Here is a 14,669-nt window from a genome sequence, read left to right on the forward strand (position 1 = left end):
TGCAAAAGTCCCTTGAACCTTCCGCTTGAAGCTGTTTTGAAGGAGCTTCGATGTCAAAGGTCAAGCATTTGAAGCTGTCGAGAAAGTATTTCTTCTCTTGAAGTGAAGATATTTTAAGATATTTTTCCGTCGAACCCTCCCACATTCCTTCTTGCTGGTGAACGATTGTTAGATAATAAATGTTTGGTTAGGGTTTTGGTTTAAATTCATTGATTATCGTGTGAGATGGTGGATTAGACCTCTTGTCAGAATGGAGTGTGTAGTATGTGATAGGAGTAGGTAGACTATATTTGTTATTTTCAAACGATTTTGAAACACTCAGACCTTTAGAATTCCATTGGGGGTAGTTTTGACAATTGCTAATCTTTATTTTTAATTTTATATTCTGTTTGCTATTTTTACAATTTAAAAAAGTTTTTGCTATTTTTCCAAATGAAAACTTAAATTCTGCTATTTATCTGATCGGCTCTATTTTTTTTTTTTTTTGTTAGCCCATGATTAAAGTCCACATAAGGAGCCTTAACCATGTTTCGGGTGGCCTATGAATTAGCTAATTGGGCTTGGTCAAATGAGGGGAAAGGAGAGTGGGTGGTTAACCCACCTTCTTGGTTATTTTCCTTTTTAAACATTAATGCTCCTCGTTGTAGTGATTTGTTGGGTTCTTCTTCTTAATGAATATTCAATATCTTCTATTTTCAAAAAAAAAAAAAAAAAAAAAAAAAAACTTTGCAAACATTAGACCAAGAACTTTCAATTATAATTACAACTTATATATATATAATATATATATAGGAGCAACACACATTTTTTAAAAAATAAACTGATTTTTGAAAATGATTTTTTCCATAAACTTATTAACATTTTAAATTAAAAAATAGAAAACTCAACTAAAGATCAAATAGATCCATTTTCTAGAAATTAAAAATAAAAAATCAATAACTAATTCAATCCGAGCATGCGAAAAATAAAATATGATGTAATATTAAGCACATAAGTTTCAATAAAAGTCAACAATAATACAATATTTCGAAAGTATACTCTGTATGATAGCTCCTTTCCCATTGTTTGAATAAACTGAATATTTGGTTAATTAAAAAAACACAACAAAGAGTTCAGCTGCAATTTGATTATATTTAAATGAAACATTATTCCAAATGTTCATAATTGGCCCCATCTTACTTTAAAAAAACAATTGTATATAATAGTTAAAAGAGAGAGAAATGATAAGAATACAATGAGCATGGGGTGAGGGATGGACAACTGTTCCAGCCATAACCTGAATGTTTTTTTTAAAAAAAAAAAGAGAAAACTTGATCGGATAGCGTCACAAATTACTTGATATCATCTATCTTCGTGCATCTTACTAAATTATCCCATCATAATTTACCATTTAAAAGTTTTTTTAAATTATTTTATTATTATTTTTTTTTTGGTGCAAGTGATGAGATAGAAATGTAAGTGCATCAGAGGATTAGTTAATGTGTTAGCATAGACAGAGGGTTGATTTAAAATAACTGTCGTGTACGTGTCGGCAATCTGAAAGAAGTAGCAGGGAAAGGTTGGTGAGACGGGGTGTGTGTGAAATCGAAGGGTGAGGAAAACACAGAGACAAAACCAAACCAAAAGAGAAAAGAAAAGAAAAGAAAAAAAGAATAAGACGAGTTGTTAAGCTGAAGGAGGGGAGACGACTTTGTTAAGCGCCGTGTCTTCAAGTGTCGTGCATGCATTTTATGCATCTGTTGCTTTGCATGCACTCTCTTCTCTTCCTCTCTTCTCTTCTCTCTCCATTTCCACTGCTAAGTGCTAAAAGCCTCCTCCCCGGATCTCCTTCATCCAATTCCTTCATCTTCTTCTCTTTCCTTCTTCATTACTACTCTTTCTACTTCCATGGCCCCATCTCTCTCCCCCTCTCTCACGCTCTGCTCAAAACCGGTTTTAGGGTTTTATTTTGCTTGATCTCACTTCTATGGCCTCCAACCGCTGCATGAACACTTCTTGCGGAGCCGCCACCTCCCACGACTGGACCAAAGGATGGCCTCTGGGATCCGCCGGATTCGCACATCTCTGCCTCAACTGCGGGTATTCTTCTTCTCTTCCCATTTTATCCTTCTTCTATGTCAATTTTTCTTTTTTTCCTTCTTGATTTGATTTTCAGACGGCAGTTTCCTTAAATGCGTACTCATCCCATTGCTTTCTTTCTGTTTTTCCACTTTACCCCATTTGCCGATTTTATATGTCAAACTTTCTAATATTGGCCTTCCCCCTATAAACTATATCCTTCACCTGTTCTTTTCATTTCCCGAATATTACTCACATCCTTCTCTCGAGATTTTCCATATGGATTTACGATTTATCAATTGGTGAATTAGAATATTCGTTATGAGTACTTTGATTTGAGCTTGTACTATGTCTAATTTGAATGTGTGAAGTGGAAGATGCTCATTGACCGATTAGATGAGAGTTTAATTTCAAAAAATGGTCGTCCCTTGGATTACGCCTCCACATTCTCTCTGTAAAATGGGTTGTTCAAAGGGAAGGATTTGAGGAGTATATGTACATGCATACACATTGAATTTAATTTTCTATTTCTGTTTACCAATTAAAATTAAAGAAAATATTCTCTCTTCTAGTTTCTATTCATAGTTCTATATTAGAAGAGGGATATGTTCGATATTCATTGCCGTCGAAAATTCTATTAAAGAATTAGAGAAACGTTTATAACAGAGTTCCATATGGTGCAGAGGTTTCTTCGTTCCCTTTTATTGCCACCCATTCATTTTATATCTCTTCATATGAATCTCGCTATAGATATTGAAGCTTAACTTCTATCAGTTAATACTGATGTTTGTGATTTTGTTAGCTTTAGAGGGCAACATGTTTATTTATTTATTTTACTTTCTTCTTAACTCCAAATTACTCTCTTTTTTGGGCTAGTTTTTTACCCAGGTTATTTAGTGCCTTAGGCTGTTTTGCGTTTTATTTTATGCTATGAGGGATCTATCTTTACTTCTTTTTTATTTTGAGTTACTTATCACTCATGCGACATTAAGAGATTTATAAATTGGAGTGTTATGCTATATTAAGTTGATGTCACTATCTTCTAAATCTTCTAATCCCTTCACTGTCTCTTGATACTGTATGTGATTTAGATCCGCTTATGAAAATTTAGTCTTCTGTGATACATATCATTCAGAGGAAACTGGTTGGAGGGATTGCAGTTTTTGTGGCAAGGTAAGCAAATGCGCTGGTAATGGCCTTTAGTTTAAATGCCTTCTCTCAGTCTCAATATATGTGTGCAACTACGTATGTAGGTATCCGTCCATCTCCATTTCTAATTATGACCTTATATATGAAACTCTTTTTCTCTTTCAGAGAATTCACTGTGGATGTATAGCTTCTAAGTCTATGTTTGAATGTCTGGATTATGGAGGTATTGGGTGCACTAGCTGTGTGAAAAGATCTCGACTTGGTGTGGTAAGATTGGTTTCTGAATTAGCCAACTTCTGATTGCACTTTAGATTTCACATCAGTTTTTCTACTTGTTTCAAAGCTTCTCTAATCTCTTTGTTACTTTTAGCATATTCAAATTCAGATAAAATGAACTTTGAGTTGACATGACAACCAGTTAGTGCTATTGATGATAACTTTATGACTGTTTTGGTGAAATGTGAACCCTTGTAGTGCAAGTTTATTCTTCTCTCTCTCTCTCTCTCACACACACACACACACACTTTTTATGTTTTGAGAACTTCCGTCCTTTGGCTTTGAGAGAAGCTGAAATCAGTGCCAATCACTTGCAGAAAAGTCTATAGGATACCCGATGTGGCTTTGCATTCAACATTTTTTCCTTTGAGAAAATCCTTCTCAAATGGATAGTTGCTGGTTATAATGTATGGACAATGATTTTGCATTGGAGTAGAGGCTTTCTTTCTACCAGCATCCCTCATTATTATTTTAATAGAAGTCTTTCTTGTTCTTCAAAAATTATGTTTTTCAAATTTTTGAGATGTTGCCATATAGTTTTCTTTTAGAGCTCCTTGCACAGATGGCAAAACCCTGCAAAAATATGGCAAATCTAGCCAAATTTAAAACAGTTTGCAGATAGATTTAGCACAATCAGTTTTTAGAAACCATAGCATTACTAAATTTCCCTCACTTTAACTGCACACACAGTTTACACCCTAACCAACGCTGATTTCCCATTTCTTATTCGTCCTAACTGTTCATCTTCTTCCTCTCGATTTTCTCCTCTTCTCAAAGTCTCCCGATTTTCCTCTTGGTTTTTTCCTCTTGATTTTCAAGCCCTAGTCAAACTTCTTCATGATTTTCCCTAATTGCACAGTTCTTTTGAAATATAAACACTAATAGTTGCTAATCAGGAACTTCTTTAAGAACGATTAGAGGATTGATAGGAGGGAACTTTTACCTGCATTTAGTTTATTGGAGGGTTTGTTACTTCCGAAACAAGCACACAATAAATTAAGTTGGAGGCACCTTAAATTGTTGGATGATGGATAGAAATTTAGATCATATCCATGGGGGAGAGTTTAGATCATATCAATGTTAATCAATGAGACTCTTCTATTAATGATAGACTCCTATGACTGATATACTTCTAGAACATGAGAAAGAGTAAAAGGAAAGATGAGAAAAAAGATGAAGACGAAGAGAATCAAGATGAAGAAAATCAAACCAAAAAAGCCAATGATAGAAAGAAGGTGAAGGTAACTAGTGACCTCTATTTGTTTCTATCACTGATAGCCTTCAGCTCAGATGTATTGAAGTCTATCAGTAACTTTGACTGCTCTAATTGATCACAATGATTGAATGCATATAATTCAATCAATCACATTGAATCAAGAAGAGTTTCAAGGAGAATAATCAAAATAAAAAGGTAAAAAAATTGCAGAGACGAGAGAAAGAAATCGTGAAGAACAAGTAGAAGAAGAAATACAAAATAATGTGCAAGTCCCCTTCAAAATAAGGGTAAAATGGGAATTAAGGAATAGGCAAAACAGGTTTCTCATGTCTGCAAAATGTATATAATATTTGCTATACTTGCAAATATTTTGGCCCATTTTGTCATTTAGTACAATTACTCTTTGTTTTGCTATCACAAACGTCCATGTGCATTTAAAGGGGGCCAGCATGTACACATTCATGCAACAGTCAGGCTTGCACATATTAGTTCATTACTGTTTTCATATAATAAGTGCGACATGGATTCATATGGAGCTCTATTTCTTTTTATTGCAGATCCGGAGAGATGAAATTTCTAATGGCTTTGATGCAGTCACAGTTGGTAATGTTGGCCTTCTGCGACCTTCTTCTGTTGAGGATCGAGTGGTTCGAAATGGCATTAATGAGGAAAAGCTTTTACAGTTGTGTAACATCATGGAGGCAAATGAACCCGACCACTTTCAGCAATCTCAAAGAGTTGACAGAAGTACATCTCCTGCACAAAACAGAGGAGAAAATCTCAGGAGCTCATTTGGAGAAGTTGGATCAAGCTTTTTTAATATGAATAAACTACCTGTTAAATGCCAACCATCTGTTGGGTCATTTACATACTCCAAACTAGATACTAGCAGACCACACTTAGAACTAAAAGATATGAAAGAATCCCTAAGTCGGCCATCGTTAAATATAACTTTGGGAGTTCCATTAGGTACACCTAACTTTGTGGTGCCCTTTTCAGGAAGTGCTCCTGAAGAGGATGAAAAGAGCATGGGTCAAAGATCACGTCCAATTTTTCCCAAGCTCATAAAAACTGGGAACACAGTTAATTCTGAAGCAAGAAAGGGCATGGCTCCTCTGGTGCGTATTGCTCGGCCACCTGCTGAAGGTCGAGGTAAGAACCAACTTCTTCCAAGGTACTGGCCAAGGATTACTGACCAAGAGCTAGAACAATTATCTGGAGAGTATCCTTTTTTTCTTTCAGTTTTGTTGTTGTTCATTCGTTGTCTTGATGGCATCAGCTTGTGCAAATACTCTTTGCTTTAACTCACCTATTACTCAAATTTATCATGTACCTTAACTTGTTTTAAGTTTGAATTCTACTATTGTTCCACTCTTTGAAAAGGTGCTGAGTGCTAGTGATGCTGGTCGGATTGGTCGTTTGGTTCTGCCAAAAGCATGTGCTGAAGTAAGAATTGCTTCTTTTCCTTCTTTGATCACCTCCTTATGTTTTCCGTTTTCACTATTCACATTGCATATATTTTATTAGGGCATTCCCAGTGTTATATAGCTCCTTAAATTACACTGCAGGCATATTTCCCCCCTATATCCCAATCAGAAGGTCTTCCTGTTAGGATTCAAGATGTGAAGGGGAATGAATGGACATTTCAGTTCAGATTTTGGCCTAACAACAACAGCAGAATGTATGTTCTGGAGGGTGTTACCCCTTGCATACAATCCATGCAATTAAGAGCTGGTGATACTGGTAATCTTTCTATTACATCTCATGGTGTACAATGATGTTGGGGATCTTCTTAAGAGTAATGCTTTTGAAAGAAGCATTTCCTTGAAGTACGTTGGAGGGAAACACTCATCTCATGCTCTTAAAGTTTTAAGAAGTTTTAAGATCTTTTGTTTTTGTTCAACAACCAAACATGAGAAAAAATGTGTTTAGCTTGTAAAAGTGTCTTCAGAAGGGTCCTAAAGAATTCCCAAATGTTTTACTATCACCTTATAGAATGAAAAATTGTTTTTCTGCTTTATTACCAACTAAAGGAATGTTGTACATTTTTTAGTGAGTTTGGGATAACTTTTCATAAAGGTGATTTTAGTGAAATACTGAAAACGTTAATCTGCTTCTGTGTAGTATTTTATGATATTTAAAATTACTTTTGATTATCTAATCAAATACTACTGAAGTCTAGTAAAGTACTTTCAATACCCTTCCAAAAGTCATCCCAAACCTACCCTCTCTATTAGATTTAACTTCAATTGTTCTGATCTAAGTTACAGGATATATCTGTGAGTGATTCCTGGAAAATATTTATACTAATGAGTCTTACTAACAAGAAATTTTATGATATTGTTTGGGAGTATTTTAAATAGGGTGAGTAAAATCGTCATATATTGAGCCAAAGTGATTTGACCAGTTACACCATCCAAAAGAAATCATTGGGTGAAGGATTTCTTGGGGCGGTAGGGTATAATCATTTTGAGCCACCTGCCCATCTCTCTTGTTTCTAGAATTTCTGACTTCTAAATTCTAAAGAGTATTTCCCATTTTTAAGTGGTTAAGGTTTCTGAACCATCTTCCATGGTCCCAAGATTTTTTGGCTTGCGTTTAATAGGGTATTTTTCTGGATTCTGTGGTGTGAGGTGAGACTGTGTGAGCGGAATGGGTCTGTCATATAATTTACCTTTTGGTGTTTGGGAGTCTATTAACTCCCTTTATTTCATAAATCAATTGAATTGTTTCTCCTTTTAACCTTTAGATTTTTAACTTTCCACTCTGAGTTACTGTGCATGTCTGTCGCTGCCACCCTAAAAGATCCCCATTGCTAAAAGAATCTGCACTAAGAAGGGATGGGGATAGAATTAGATTCTAGGTTGAGAATCTACAAGCACAGATACGAGATACGGCACAACACGGACATGATAACACATAATTTTTTTAAAAAAAAAATCTAAGACATTGACATGGTAAAGATACATTTATTAAAATATATATAATTTTTGTACCAGAAAATTTAAAGTGGATGAGTTTATGCATTTATATGTTTAAAAAATTAGTTTGATGTATTTTTCTCTCCGAATTTATTAATTTTCTATTGTATGTGTTGATTTAATATACCTAACAAGTGATCGATGCATGTCTAAAAAATGTTGGACCTACTTTGACTTTGTTCAACTAGTGTCTAACACATCTATTGCACTAACAAGTGTTCGATACATATCCGACAAGTGTCAGAGTATCCAAGTGTCTGACATGTGTCAGACATGAACACGTTAGCCAAACAAAAGTATTTGTGCTTTTTGGTTGGGGATGCATTTTCTGTCCTTGGTTCTAGAAACTCAAGAGAGGAAAGAAAATTTTTTTATGCCATCCGGTTTGGAACTTGGATTCTCTCCCGGGAAAAAATTTACACCCTTATTTACTACTTATAATTCTTTATGATAAAAGGGTAAAACCATTTGCTTAACAACTTTCATGCTACATATTTTATTGGCTTGGAACTGTGGATTCAAATTTGAAGGTGACTTGGAGCTGTAAATATCTAAAGTTTCTAGGAGAGCCAAATTTGATTCTTATCAAATTTCATTTTTTTAATGCAGTCACTTTTAGTCGGATAGATCCTGGAGGTCAATTAGTCATGGGATTCCGAAAAGCAACAAATTCTACTGATATACAGGTTAAGTTTTTCACTCATTATTGTTAATCTTTGCATCTTCTTATCATCACGTTTTTTTGTTTTAGTGGATTGATGAAAACGTGAAGTAAACAGGATGCCAAGATCTCTACACTTTCTAATGGCTCTCATTCGGGTGACGCCTCATTCTCTGGGGTCTTTCAGAATTTGCCTTTAAGAGGTTGTTCATGGCCCTTTATTTTTATTCAGGAAAAAATTCATTTACTATCTCTACACGTAGTTGAGTGGATCAACTAAAAGACAGTTTCAAACCTAGATAACAACTTAATCAACTAAAAGAAATATCATCACAAAAACCACCAACCCTTAAACTAATGCATGTACGAAGATTAGGGAAAAAATCCCTTGTATTTTTCATGGGATGTAACCTCAAGTATTCATTCTGTGACCATTTTCATTGTAGCTGAAGGAGATACTAGTTTGCATAAAAGTGAAAATTTTGGGGGGAGGACAAATGATGCTTCAGGACAACAACCAATGTTAACCATGGAGAAGAAAGGGGCTCGAAACATTGGGTCCAAAAATAAGAGGTTGCTCATGCATAGTGAAGATGCTTTGGAGTTAAGACTCACATGGGAAGAAGCTCAAGATCTACTCCGTCCTCCACCAAGTGCAAATCCCACCATTGTCACTATTGATGACCATGAATTTGAAGAGTATGATGTAGGTTTTCTGTTCCTTTTTAAAACTAAGGCTTCTTTGTGATTATTTGTCTATAAGGGGGCGTTTAGGACCCTGACTTGGTTATTATAGTCAGTTGTTATTATAGTTGGGTTATAATAGTTTGTATTTAAGGTGTAGATTATTTTAATTTGGGCTATAATAGTATGTGTTTGAAGTGTAAAATATTTTAGTTTGAGGAGGAAATAATAAACACAGTAGCAAAGAATAAAAAAAAATGATGAATGTAAAATAGTAAAAATTGTAACAAATTGGGTTTTGAAATAATATTGACTGTAGTTAATTAGAGATTACAAAATAGTATTTACTGTAGCAATGTGTGGTTTTAATAGTTACAGCCTAATTGAAGGCCCAAACGGCAGATGATGTATGATCGTTCTGCAATTGAATTTATTATCTTTTGAAATCTATGGCTTCTTCGTGGTTATTTGTCTATAAATGATTTATGATCATTATGCTACTGATTTTATTGTAATTGTAAAACCATTCAGGAACCTCCAGTTTTTGGCAAGAGGACTATATTCACTGCCCGACCAACTGGGTAACGTTTATGTTCAAGATTTTATATTTATGAGAGATGGAAGTGTTGACCCTCAATGATTATTCATATTTTATTCAGATATGGCTTATAAACTCTTCATTAGGCTTATTCAAGTCATCAAGTGTTACTGTCATACTATTGGAAATTTGTTATTCTCATGAAGTCTGTAGCTCAAAGTTGTCTCAATCTAGCTTCAATGAAATGTGGCCATCCATGAATGTCATTGGAAAATTGAATTATGTTGTTCACTTTGGTTTTATTTTTATGTGTTGAGTTCTTATTCTGATTAGACCGGAATTATCCAGGGAACAGAAACAATGGGCTCAGTGTGATGATTGCTTAAAATGGCGGAGGTTGCCTGTGGATGTTCTTCTCCCTCCAAAGTGGAGTTGTTCAGATAATGTTTGGGATTTGAGCAGGTGCGATATTTGTCTGGTTGTTCTCTTTCCCCACGGTTTATAGGCTTTGTAATCACCATGACATAGAAGGAGATAATATGACTCTTTGAACCTTGTATTCAAGATGTACATGTTCTGCACCCGAAGAGATCAGCACAAAGGAACAGGAGAATCTTCTTAGAGCGAGTAAAGGTACCAACTAAGCCTTGTAGTCATCCATAAAACCTTTTAATGCATTATAATTAGGGGACATACCTAAATAGGTGAGCAGGAGCATATTTTGTAATGCTATGTGCCTAGATGGGAGGTGAAATATGGCAAGAAATGCTGGTTGTTTAAATATTCTTATCTAAATTTGGACAAGGAATATGAAGAAACTTGTGTGTTCACATATTTCAATAAAATGCTGCAGTGCATTTTGATAGTAGATTTAGGGCCCGTTTGGATTGACTTAAGAAAAGTGTTTTTCAAAAAACTCATTTTTATTTAAACACTTCAGATAAAAATTGATTAAAATATACTTGAAAAGTTATTTTGAGTGGTTGTCAAACATTCCAATTTCTTCCAAAATGACTTTTTTTTTTTTTTAAATTAAATACTTGAAAATATAATCCAAACACACCATTTGCCATACTTGGTGTGGTGCATGAATCTAGACATTGCATAAAAGCTAGATGAAATTTCTGTTGTGTGTGTTTCCTGTAGCAGAAGTTTGTCAAGAGTGAACGCCTCAGATGGCTGAGTTAATTACATAAGTTGAGATGTAGGAAGTCAAGAGCCCGATAGTCTTAATACAGATTACTCTCGACATCCGACTAATTGGAAATCAGTAGAATGGTTGTTATGTCAATACGCACCATGTCATTACTTTTGTTATTCGATCACTGCACTTCACTGGACTGTCTTTTGAAAATAAAATGTCTATTAGGTAAATGTATTATGACAAGCCTGATTCTTTATATATTCCAGATTTTAAGAAACGTAAAATCATGAAGAGCCAGAAGTCTATTCAAGAACTCGAGCCTTCTGGTTTGGATGCGCTGGCTAGTGCTGCTGTTCTGGGTGATAGTATGGCTGACTTGCAGGAATCTGGTACGACGACCAGGCATCCTCGGCACCGTCCAGGATGCACTTGCATCGTGTGCATTCAGCCTCCAAGTGGGAAGGGGAAGCATAAATCTACATGCACGTGCAATGTCTGCTTGACTGTAAAACGCCGTTTCAAAACACTTATGCTGCGCAAGAAGAAACGGCAATCAGAACATGAAGTGGAAACTCTGCTCAAGGATAGGAATCCACAATCCGGTGAAACAGGAGCGAGTGAGACACTGAGGGGTACGTCTCTGCAAACAAACTATTCAGAGAACGTAAGAAGCCAGAGCAGGATAAAAGATGAGGAGGCTGCAAATAGCAGTGGGCAAATTGACTTGAACTGCCACCCCGACCGTGAGGACATGGAACTGGAGGGAGCAGGATTAAGCATGATGAGTCTTGTTGAGGCTGCCAGCCAACCTTTAAATAGCTATTCGAAGCCAATTGGCGTCTCCAGTGTCACGAGTGAGCAGCAGTCCAGTCAACCAAGTAGCGTGGAAAGTGAGAGACGCCTGTCTGAGGAAGTGTGTCATGGATCGGGACACGAGAGCACAAGTGACGGATGCAGAGAGCACCATTGAGATTAAAGACATTTTTTTATTTTTTTGTTGCTTTTTCAGTTTCTCTTTTACTCACCTGGTGTATAAATAATATAAACTGAAACATATACGTTCTTAGCTTATTAGCCTCACTTCTCGCTCCTCCTTTTCCCTAAGAGGAGTCATTAATATATGACGTAGACTGTCAAGTCTACCAGTGATATAAAGGACTTTTTTATGATACTTTCATTGCAAAAGCTGTTTGCAAGAGAGACATAATGACATGATATTGTAAGCTAAAGCTCCTGAGTGAATGACGTAATGCATCATTAAGATTGCAGTTTCAGTTATTCTAATTGTAAAGAAAGCATGGGTTTCTCCCAGATTATAGTTGACCAACTTTCAAAAGATGCAGGGTTGGTCTTCAAACATCAGGTAAATGACAAAGTAGACAAGTGGGTTTTGTGATTTTTTAAGTAGTCCGGCCGAGGATCTCTTTCTTTCTTGGCCGAGTGTTCTGAGAAGATTCCAAAGCTCAGGTACTGTTTATTGACCTTTTCCATCGTTAGCTTTCATTATGATGAGTTTATAACCAAATGAAGCACAATTAGTTTCTTTATTCGTTATATTTATGTATCGATAAGATCGAGATTATTGATATATTTTATGTTGGAGTAGAAGAAAAAGGCAAATACCGGCCAGGTTTTTGGCTTTAATCCAAAGAGCCAATCGTTATGATTTATAAAGCAGTCCGTTTGAAGTATTTGGAATCTAATTTGCCATGGATGATGGTGGCTTCAGAAAGGCAAGACTGGAGCTTGAAGCACTCTACGAAGGGGTGCCAGACGATTCGGTTAATCTCACTTTTCGACATCTCACGGATGTCAATCTTCAACCCAACTCCTCTTCCGAAAAGAGAAGAGCCAACCCATCAATTCCAATTCCAATCCCAAGAGATAATGAGACTACACCATTAAACAAACTCCCCAGCCTAGACTTCAACAGAGCTCTGCAAGCGGCCAACCAACAACCCCGCCCCGATGCCAAAATCAGTCTTCATCCGAGTGCACATGTGGGTGGAACTGGAAGTGGTGGGCCGCTGCATGCCACTGCCGGCGATATTCAAAGCCATCCGAAGTCGGAGCATGAGCATGAGCATATGGATGTGGGTGGGTTGAGGCCAGCTTGGGAATACAGTGCGGCCTACGAGGAGGCAAGCCACATCACCGGTATCAGTTCCATGTATCAACATCACAGAGCCACGGCGGGAAGACGCCGCCCTGGGATTCCTCACTCCAATATCTGCACCAACTGCACCACCTACATCTATATCTTCCGACATCGTTGCCTGGTATGCATGTCTTGATTTCTAAGGTCACAAAAACATATTTACAGAGCAAACCAGAAGGCTTCCACCCATACATATTACTATTTAATTTGGCAGGTCTGTGGAAGAGTTTACTGTCGGCAATGCGTAAGAATAGGGATGGGGGAGATGACGGAGGGAAGAAAGTGTATCGAGTGTTTGGGAAGAAAATTCAGCCATAGGTAAGTAATTGAATAATTACACACGCATACACGGTTGAAATGCTTCGAATTGCGTGTGGTGACCATATAATTTGGATGTTTGACAGATATATAGGGAAGGCAGGAGATGTGGGTTGCTTCGGCTGGAGGTACTCAAGTGCGGTAAAGCAGGCAGAGCTCAGGTGGGCCGAGAAAGGGCCTCGCCGGAAAGGAGAGAGAGGCTACGGCGGTGGCGTAACCAATTCCATTAGCATGACGTCGGCAAGTCAGAGCCCATGGGCACCCACCAACACCAGCTTGGATGTTTCCTCCATTTACAGCTCTCGTTTCGCCGTCATGTCGTCCCCGTCCCCTCATTCTCCGGCTCACCGCCACCATTTACCCTTTTAGCCTTGACCGTTTTCTTCCTCATCACCCTTTTTTCCTCTCCCAATTTCTCTTCTGATTTCCAAGTTTCGTCTTCTTTTCTCTGTTCCGCTAGTTCCATAAATTCATATTATATTCTTCGTGTGTTTAAATCTCTGTACTCTGTAATTTTCCGTGATGGCTATATTTTTTTTATAGTGTGAATGTCCTTTTTTTCCTTATTTCTTTTCCAATTTAATTCTTAATTTTCAAAATTCTCATAATAATAATTATTAAAACAAAATAGTAATAATAATAGAACTCTCCCTAGTAATAATAATAATAAGCACAAATTGCAAAAAATCATGTTAAAGCAATTACATCCGATAAAAATTGAGCCCTCAAATTTATATTAGTATTAAAATTGGATCTCATGGCTGAGATTGATTCAACTACATTTATGGGATGTCCATAAATCATGACATGCTCAAGTCTTCAATTCTTTTATTTCTAATCACCCAGGGAAGTGAAAATACACTTAGGCCTTTGTAAGTATTAAATCCCAAGGAATATAGTACAATAAATCAATTTTGACAATAAGAAAACCTCTAAATTTGCAACCAATGGTAACTAAATTTTTTTTGATTTGTGATGTGCTTTGGAGAAAAAGAAATCAAGTGTTGGAAAACAGTAAGAAAACAATAGAGATGAAAATATGGTGGAAAAAGATTTAAGAGAAAGATGAGATTCAAAATAATGTTTAAACCTTTGGATTCGATATAGCGCCTACTATGAACCCACAATTAATTTGCTCAACTAGACTTAGACGAAATTTGGCATGCGATCTAGATATGCTTACATCTTTGCCCTATTTCTAGGGGTCAAACGAAGTCCTATGTTTAGACTTTTTTCTTATACTGCTTTTATTAAAATTGTTTATTATCCAACTTTTTCAATATTAGACTCAACATTATATGTCAACTTAGGTGATCAATATAAGTTAACAGGATGCATAGTATCTGTTTAGCAAAAGTAAAAGTGAGACACAAATGGAACTTGTATTTTGTCTTAGAGTATCCACCTCTTTGAATCCCAAAAGGATGCTTAGCTCATAATAAGATTTACAGAACACGAAAGGCAGATAATGGAAGAAGTCATATTA

The 14,669-nt window shown here is 36.3% G+C and overlaps 1 protein-coding gene across 2 annotated transcripts; it reads left to right on the forward strand.

The window, feature by feature from the left end:
* The first annotated feature begins 1,578 nt into the window (after positions 1–1,578).
* LOC120082974 (B3 domain-containing transcription repressor VAL1-like) lies at positions 1,579–13,732 on the forward strand. 2 transcript variants are annotated; one of them, XR_005483345.1, is made up of 15 exons: positions 1,579–2,079; positions 3,150–3,231; positions 3,373–3,474; positions 5,257–5,921; positions 6,049–6,145; positions 6,268–6,442; positions 8,290–8,366; positions 8,460–8,544; positions 8,788–9,047; positions 9,557–9,606; positions 9,912–10,025; positions 10,129–10,196; positions 10,974–12,986; positions 13,080–13,183; positions 13,270–13,732. XR_005483345.1 is itself a non-coding variant. In XM_039038432.1 (13 exons), the coding sequence occupies exons 1-13, from the start codon at positions 1,967–1,969 to the stop codon at positions 11,675–11,677; spliced, it is 2,592 nt and encodes an 863-aa protein (XP_038894360.1). In that variant the 5' UTR covers positions 1,579–1,966; the 3' UTR covers positions 11,678–13,732. The 2 variants fall into 2 exon arrangements, 1 of the variants encoding a protein (XP_038894360.1); XM_039038432.1 differs by having other exon boundaries at positions 10,974–13,732.
* Positions 13,733–14,669: the final 937 nt, after the last annotated feature.

This window comes from Benincasa hispida, chromosome 8 (assembly GCF_009727055.1).
Source record: "Benincasa hispida cultivar B227 chromosome 8, ASM972705v1, whole genome shotgun sequence".
NCBI lineage: Eukaryota > Viridiplantae > Streptophyta > Magnoliopsida > Cucurbitales > Cucurbitaceae > Benincasa > Benincasa hispida.

Coding starts and splice junctions, on each gene's coding strand:
- LOC120082974 (XM_039038432.1), top strand. CDS start 1,967: ATGGCCTCCAACCGCTGCATGAACACTTCTTGCGGAGCCGCCACCTCC. Junction 6,146..6,267: donor TGCCAAAAGCATGTGCTGAA/GTAAGAATTGCT, acceptor ATTACACTGCAG/GCATATTTCCCCCCTATATC. Junction 8,545..8,787: donor TCAGAATTTGCCTTTAAGAG/GTTGTTCATGGC, acceptor TTTTCATTGTAG/CTGAAGGAGATACTAGTTTG.